This window comes from Rattus norvegicus, chromosome 1, assembly GCF_036323735.1.
Source record: "Rattus norvegicus strain BN/NHsdMcwi chromosome 1, GRCr8, whole genome shotgun sequence".
In the NCBI taxonomy this organism is placed as follows: Eukaryota; Metazoa; Chordata; class Mammalia; order Rodentia; family Muridae; genus Rattus; species Rattus norvegicus.
Genome location: NC_086019.1, coordinates 193,636,954 through 193,645,049, shown reverse-complemented (window position 1 = coordinate 193,645,049; position 8,096 = coordinate 193,636,954). Strand labels below are relative to the sequence as shown.

The following is an 8,096-nucleotide window of genomic DNA, read 5'->3' as shown; positions in this document are numbered from 1 at the left end:
GTGTCCCAAGAAATTCGACATGAGGATTCAGGACACTGTGTGACCTATATCTCTTCACTCTACAGTGCTGTGTGAGTCAGATAACAAGGACAGGCTTCGCCTCAGAGGCTGAGGTATAGGGCAGGCAGGACGCACTCAGCTGTGCTCCTGCCTCTTTGCCTGCACCGATCTCCTGCCAGGCCCCTGGAGCTCCTCTCTAGCTGCTTTGGGGGACCTTGGATCTGGGCATGTTCCCAGCAGGGATGGATTCAAATCTGCTGAGGGGACTGGGCAAGCAGGACAGGGAGGGCAGGGTACATGCACTCTGAAGTCTTCAGGGCAAGCAGGACAGGGAGGGCAGGGTACATGCACTCTGAAGTCTTCAGGGCAAGCAGGACAGACAGGCCAGGGTACATGCACTCTGAAGTCTGCAGGGCAAGCAGGACAGACAGGCCAGGGTACATGCACTCTGAAGTCTGCAGGGCTATCTCAAATAAGAGGTACTGAGAATGTTCTGTGGGACTTTGTGGGTAGACCCAGGACTGGCGAGACTGATGGGAAAAACCAAATTGAATTGATGTTTTGGTTTGAATATGAAGCGATCTTCACTGGCTTGCATGCTGGAAGACCCGGTCCCTAGCTGTGGCTTCAGGCTGCAGGAAGGTTGTGAAACTTTTAAGTGGCATCTCATTGGAGGAAGTGGGTCACTGGGGGAAGTCCTCGAAGTTTTAGAGTGGTATCCTATTTCCTGTCTACACTAGACATCCTATAGATGCAGTGTGACCTCCTACCTCATGCTTTGCACCCCGAAACGGTAAGCCTAAACAAGCTCTCCCTGTTTATCAGGTTTTTGTCTCAGCACTGAGACAAGAACTAATACAACAATACTTCTCTGTGGATTTCAGGGAAGCAAGCACAGAATGACAGATTATTTCCTTCTGTCAAAGTGCGTATCCAGTCCTGCATTCGTCAACAGCATGCTGTTAAACTAAGCAGACCAGTCGCTTATTTTCTAAGAATTGACTTCAATAAAACACTATGCCCATTTGGTAAAGGAAATGAAATATAATGAGAAAGGGATGATTGCCAGCCAGGAGGAAAGAGAAACTTCTGAAATATGATTATATATTTATGTGTTCTGCCAAGTCAAAGAACCCTTACCAAAGCCCAGTCAAATGGGAAGGCCCCGTTACCTTGTGTAAGGCTGCACTGCTGCTGGCTTCTCTCAGATGTCCCACTTTCAGCAGTAAGCTCAGGTGAGCCCTCCCGGGGCCAAAGTGCACAGTCCTATCAGCGGCCTCTCACCTCTCAGTGGAGTGTCCTAATCCTGATTCAAATCCTGTACCATTCTGCCCAGTTCCCCATAAACACAATCACGCCAAGCATGTAATGGAATTCATCCTTTTTTTTTTTTTCTTTTCTATTCGGAGCTGGGGACCGAACCCAGGGCCTTGTGCTTGCTAGGCAAGCGCTCTACCACTGAGCTAAATCCCCAACCCCGGAATTCATCCTTTTATTGGGATCTGAGAGTCCTCAAAAAAGAGAGCACACAGGATACAGATAGCATTGCCCCAGGCCAGGTCAGAGGACTGCCAGTTAGTTACATTTTGGATCAAAGGACATCCCTAAAAGGGCACTGGGGAGGAGAAATCAACAGGACTCAAATTCTGTTGAACAGTTAAGTTCCTCTTCCTGTGTGTTGAGGGGTAGTTAGAAATACTTCTTCTAATAACATACACTAGGTAGTATGTGCTGGCTAGTCCTATGGCAACCTGACACACAGTTATCTGAAAGGAAGGAGCCTTAACTGAGAAAATACCTCCATAAATGTGGCTGTAAGGCATTTTCTTCATTAGTGATGGGAGAGGGCCACATCCACTGTGAATGGTGCCACCCCTGGGCTGATGGTCCTGGATTCTCTAAGAAAGCAAAGCTGAGCACACCTCAGGGCCAAGCCAGTAAGCAGCATCCTCCACGGCCTCTGCATCAGCTCCTGCCTCCAGGTTCCTGCCCCGCTTGAATTCCTGTCCTGACATCCGTCAGTGATGGTCTGTCATGTGGAAGTGTAAGCCAAATACACCCTCTCCTCCCCAGCTTGCTTGGTCATGGTGTTTTGGTGCAGTAGTAGAAAATGTGAGACATAGCACGGATAACGGATACTTAGAGGGTAACTGACACGAAACCACAGAACTTTACCTCTGCCTCAGCCATGTGAACTTGGATTTTTCGGACTCAGACAGTTTTTGAAAAACTAGATGCTCACTCCAGTTATGACATTCAAATGTGTTCTGGAGTCTAGTCCTGAAGTGGTGACTCACCAAGTTCCTAGCAGCCAGCAGGCACTAGGCATGTTGGTTATGAAGTAGTCACAACCTAGTTCGCTAAAGTTACAGGCTGATTCTAGAAACAAGCAAGGAGTTAGGAAGTCCCTTGACTTAGCATTTGTGTACAGTGCAGTCCAGACACCATTAGGGCTGTCAGAAGGACCCTGGTGAATCAGACATCAATAATCATCAGGGTTGTTTCTAAGTCTGGAAGCCAGATGCCTTCCACTCAGGTAAATCAGAGATGAGTGAAAGGTCAGTAATCATACACTAAGGTTAATGAGTGGCACTCAAACATTAGCCCGTGGCTTCTTGAGAAAACGGTGTGAGCCCTTTCCCCACGTCTTCACCAGTCTGCTTCTGCCCCCTGCACAGGTGCCTGTGCAGTACACTGCCAGTTTCTTCCTTGACCCTGACCCGTCGGTTTTACCTCAGACTTGTTAGTTCTTGCTGCTTGGCTCTGCGGGACTGCATGGGGCTCCAGGCACCAAGCATGGAGACTCCTCAGCCTAGGACCTCTCCACAATCAGGTCACACATGCCTCTGCTCTTTATTGTCTTATGTAATAGGATGCACACCACTAGTTTCAAACACAACTAATTTTATCTTCTGGCCTTAACTATCTTGGTTTAAAAATGGTGGGAGAATGACCAAAGACAGAAATGAAGGAGGGTCTTGCAGCAGCACGTCTGGAGTAAACAGATATGCATCATCTGAGGCCATTTACCTGAGAGTTGTCACAAATGACACAACAGTCAGCCTGGGCCACTCACAGACATTTCCTTGAGACTCGCTCATGAGAATCTGAGACTGCGAAGTGCCAGGTGGGACGAGCGTTCTGACATTGTCCTGAGCACAGCGAGTTGGAGAGGAGTCCACTGCCCTCACTGTACTGCTAACAAGAGACCCAGTGCCAATCTGTCCCAGTGGGTCAGTTGGACCCAGAGACTTCACAAGGCAGCAATTGGGCCCCTAAGTGGAGGTCATAAAACTGCTCTGTCAAGTTCAGGGCAGTAACATTTTAGGCCTTTCAAGCCACCTGCCTTCAGGCACACGGACCCCCATCAGTCCTCCAACCAGATCGACCAAAGGCAGTGAACACGGGGCCTGATGATACACCGCGAAGCTTCACTCACAGTAACTGCAGATGTGGGAGCATAACTGGGGCGGCCCTCCTCTCCAGTTTCCATGCCAGCCAGCTTCATTTCTTCAAATGCTGTAGCTGCAGGAAGCAAGCCGGCACCTCTGGCTACATCACAGAGCATGGACTAAACTGTCTTTACCTCCCCTCACACCCACAGTTGTTGTTCACACCCAGTGTTTTTGCCAAGGTCCTACATGGGGTCTCAAACAAGCCATCTCACTGAAGCACTCGGACTTCCCCAACTTCAACAATGGAAGACAGGGTTTCTGGAAACCACCCCAAGTTGCTGGGAACCAGTGACTAATTTGACCTGAAGTTGTGTTTCTTAGAGTCCCTGAAAAGATAAAGTAGGGGTAAAGCCATTGTTCATTTGACTGTGTGGGGCCAAAAGACCCCATCTCAAAAAAACAAAAAACAAAACAAAACAAAACAAAAAAAAAACAAAACAAAGTCTTGGCTGGGATTTTTCTTTATTTATCATTTTTATAGTCACAGATGTTTAAGTTCTGAGTAATAATTTATAATAATTACATCCAGGGGAAGAAGACAAAGGCAGGAAATGTACAAAAGAGGCTTCAGAAATGAGGTTACTGGAATGTATCCTGGGAGTTAAAACTCAGACCACCACAGACCACTAAGCTAAACATAAAGTTTAGATGTGCTCCATGAAGACTATTAGCCCCGAATACAAAACTCAGCAGTGCCTCAAGCAAAGAATCCACTGTGTTCTCGAGATAAAGAAAGTGCTGTGGTGGGCTGTCTTCAAATGCTTCTGCCCTGCTGTGTCCTATAGACTGCTTATCAACACAGGCACACACAGCAAGTATCTGAAAATCCATCAGCTGCCCAATCTCTGGCTACAGATTTCTTAAACATCTTCCATTTAGCTAATGAGAAAGGACAGTGATTCAGTCTTTTGAATTTTTAAGTTACAAAAATTGAAAAGTATTCACAGAGATCTTGAAAGCACTTTCCAAAAGTATAAACACTATGTGCCTTCCCACCATGTGTCCCCCGTTTTGACGTCACACAGGACACAGAACTGGCTCCTAGTGTAAATGTGCCCTTGCTGCTGCACACCTGCAGCCTTAAGAAGGTGGTGTCACAGCTAACAGGGGCCACGTCCTCGTATCAGGCTGGACTGACCATGACTGTGACCATGCGCACAGTCAAGTCAGCTCTCCTTAGACCTCGCTTCCAACACCAGATTTCCCGCACACAGCCTGTCAACCTTCTGTTGCTTCTTCCTTGGGGGACCCAAGCTCATTCAATAAATCTCTGCCGGCCGCTCCAGCTTTTGAAGCAAAATGCACTGCTCCCTGTTTAAAGCCGAGGCTCTTCAGGCTTCGGGCATAGTCTGTATAGATGGCAGTGATGAGCTTCTGTAAACCTCAGTTAAGGAACTGACGAGCACGAGATGGGTGTGTGTGTGTGTGGGGGGGGGGGGCTCCTCACAGGCTCTGAAGCCAGGTGCTCCAGTGGGACCTGGTGGCCATGGGGAGCAGCATGTCACGAGCACAGTCACTTCTTTATGAGGGAGGAAGTGCCTCAGTCTAAGCATGATGCACCTTGCCCCAGCTGAGTCCAGTGGTTCTTTCAGAGGACTCCAGCCAGCACCCTCAGATTCTCCCACTGCCCACTCTTCTGAGGACTGGAGAGTGCGAATGGCAGAGGACAGGACAGAGCCTTGAGCTCGCCCTCCCTCTATGTGGGAGTTTCCAGAGACAGGCAGCCAGGCAGGCAGCCAGGCAGGCAGGCAGGCAGACAGGCAGGGAGGCAGGCAGACAGGCAGGCAGGCAGGCAGACAGGCAGGGAGGCAGGCAGACAGGCAGGGAGGCAGACAGGCAGACAGGCAGACAGGCAGACAGGCAGGGAGGCAGGCAGACAGGCAGGCAGGCAGGCAGGCAGACAGGCAGGCAGGCAGGCAGGCAGGCAGGCAGGCAGGCAGGCAGGCAGGCAGGCAGGCAGGCAGGCAGGCAGGCAGGCAGGCAGGCAGGCAGAGCATGTTCTAGGGAAGAGGCTCCAGACAGCTGGGCACTCACAGCCCTGTTCTGTCATGTTCTGAAAGAGCTGACACCAGACCAACTTCACCAGTGACCTTGCCTAACCTTAGGCTTCAGTTACATTCTCAGAACGTTGATTTAGTTTAGCTTTTTAAAAGAACGAGTATGTACAGAGCTCATAGCCAACATATAGAAAGGAGGCCAAAGGGAGAAGCCCAAGAAAAAGTGCAGTAAGAAAAGGCAGAGCTATGGACACCCGCAGACCTGGGAGCCATATTCACAAGCCCTTTCTTTTTACAACAGACTTCCCCTGATGATGGCTCGTAGAAATCTGGAGGTCCTGGGCAGAGGCAGCTCACTGTGGCCTCACTGTAGGGCACATCACAAATGCTCTGTCTGATTCTGTATCAGATGCTCACTTGGGTATAGTGTCGGGGGTGATGGGTATTTAATTTTTTAGCCAACATTTTCAAGGTATACATAAAAAACATTTTCCACAAAATGTCTCATTTTGAAAGAATACCATTTTAAAGCGCCAAGACCACATCCCTTCTTGTAAACTCAAACACATATTACAGAATATGAGCACTTCACTGAGCAGTCCTCGTGCCTCTCCTCTAACCAGCCTGCAGTACAGCAACCCATTCTGGTTTCCTTTCCTCCCCTTCTCCTTCTCTTCTGCATTTGGTGACCCACAACACGGATCTCTCTCAATACTGACGTTACCTTTTCCCACTCAGGACACATGTCCTTGGAAAGGATATCTGTGTCCTCACTGACTCCAAATGCACCATACTTGAGGCAGGCTTCCACAAACAAGGCAGCTCTATCGAAGTATCTCATACTGGTCAACAGAACAAAAGTGAGTTAGTCCCTAAAAATAAAATGCGGAATAAAATGGTTCTCAAAGCCTGTTCTAGGTGGGTGAGGCCAAGCCTGCACTTCTGTGTGGAGCTTTGCACTACACACATTTTCTGTGGAAATGGACAGTCCCAGAGGTGGCCCAATGCCCCTCTGAGCCCTGGATATAAAGAAGAGGAGAGCAGACTTCTCTAAGCACAAGCTTCATGGTGGATACACAGCACTGTGCTAAGGACTTTAAACCACAGTGTTCTAGGACTATGTGGGTTTCTAAGTTAGGCACCCACTGCCCAGTTAAAAAGTCGTCAGTCTCCTTCCACACCATGCCTTGCCACCGCCTCCACTGTCAGAGCGTGAGGCACTGAATGGCTCACCCAGCACAGCCTGAGCGGCCAGGGCTCACGTGTCTTACCTGTGAAGTGTCTCTGCCACGCTGACAAAGCAACCCAGAGAGAGGAGGACCAGGAGGGCCTTGGACTTCTGGTTGACTTGTGGAGAACAAAGGTGGTCAGCCCACCGCTTCAGAACATCCGCACACTCTTCAGAATTCAACCGAACCTGAGAAAGAGGTCCATGCTGGGACAGAAGCACCCTTTACAGAGAAACAAATAAGTGTGCTTCTCTGAAACAAACAGCCGGGCTTTGCCCTGTACGCAGCCCGGACTGCTGTGGGACCTGGATGCACCAGACCCCAGCAGACAGGAGTCACACCAATGCAAGCTCTGTCTTCATAAGCAGCAGTAGCTACTACTCGGTCAGAGGGGGAACTGAAAGGAACTGAACATGGAGCAGCTTCACAGGAGGAGAGCAGGACACATCTTAGAAACACACGCCTACCTTTGCAAGCCATGCTGCCCGGTTCCACTCGCCATACGTCTGCAGGTAGCGACAGGCGTCTGCAGCCTTGTCTATCAGGCAGAGTAACTGAACGCCCTCTGGAAGACAGAAGGACAGTCACCTGACCTTCAGTGCTCTCTTTAACAAATCATTAAAAAGTGAAGCCACATTTGACTTGAGACTTGCATTTTTATTTAAGGTGAACACACTTAATTATGTCAAATGGTATTCAACCTGGACAATGGGAAGCCACTAAGCTAAATGTTAAAATAAAGCACTGGGCAGCGCTCTATGTTACCCTCCACAGTAGTAAGCATGGACACCAGGGTAGTAAGCATGAACAAATCCTAGAACATGATTTGGGATGGTGCAGCTCGCCCAGGACTGCAGGACCTAGGTCTATTGTCACTGCAATCAGTGACGCCTTCTTCTATGCTTCAAATAAGCCCCGCTAATGTGACTGGCCATCTCCTACAAGTAGCGCTCTTTTCTGCAGCATATATAAAGGGACAGTCTCTAACAGCCCAGCCCAGCACTGAGACGCAGACGCAGTGCCTTACCTGCCAGCTTGCCATTGGCGATCATATTGGTTGCTACCAGCTTAATTGTGCTCTGAGAAGGGCCTGAGGAGGTGACGGTGGTGACCAAGCAAGCTTTCAGCGAGTCACAGTAGTAGTGCTGGTTATCTGCACTTGTCTCCAGCAGCAGCTGCACGGCCCTGTCTGTCTAGGGAAAGAAATGTCTCCTTTAGCTACGGGAAGGTTTTCTTCCACCAGAGAAAGTTGTAATGTGGGATGTCGGAGTCTACAGCCTGCAGGCAACACTCCCTTTGGACAATCCCTTTGCTCCTGTATGTTCTATCAGTCAATGTGGAAGACGCTGCTCTGTGAGTGGAACAGAAGCTACAGCTGCACTAAGCTAGCTGCAGTGTGCACCTCACAAGCTCTG

The 8,096-nt window shown here is 49.3% G+C and overlaps 1 protein-coding gene across 2 annotated transcripts in view; it reads right to left on the bottom strand.

Annotated features, from left to right (window-relative positions):
- Positions 1 to 3,900: 3,900 nt before the first annotated feature.
- The window catches only part of Wdr11 (WD repeat domain 11), a 45,544-nt gene continuing 41,348 nt past the window's right edge, over positions 3,901 to 8,096 (bottom strand). For both annotated transcript variants that reach the window (XM_006230424.5, NM_001427807.1), the window contains exons 25-29: positions 7,709 to 7,874; positions 7,149 to 7,246; positions 6,724 to 6,869; positions 6,215 to 6,294; positions 3,901 to 4,831 (exon numbers count right to left, since the gene is read on the bottom strand). In XM_006230424.5, the coding sequence (XP_006230486.1) occupies positions 4,674 to 4,831; positions 6,215 to 6,294; positions 6,724 to 6,869; positions 7,149 to 7,246; positions 7,709 to 7,874 (648 nt within the window). In that variant the 3' untranslated portion in view covers positions 3,901 to 4,673. The remainder of the gene's footprint in view (positions 4,832 to 6,214; positions 6,295 to 6,723; positions 6,870 to 7,148; positions 7,247 to 7,708; positions 7,875 to 8,096) is intronic.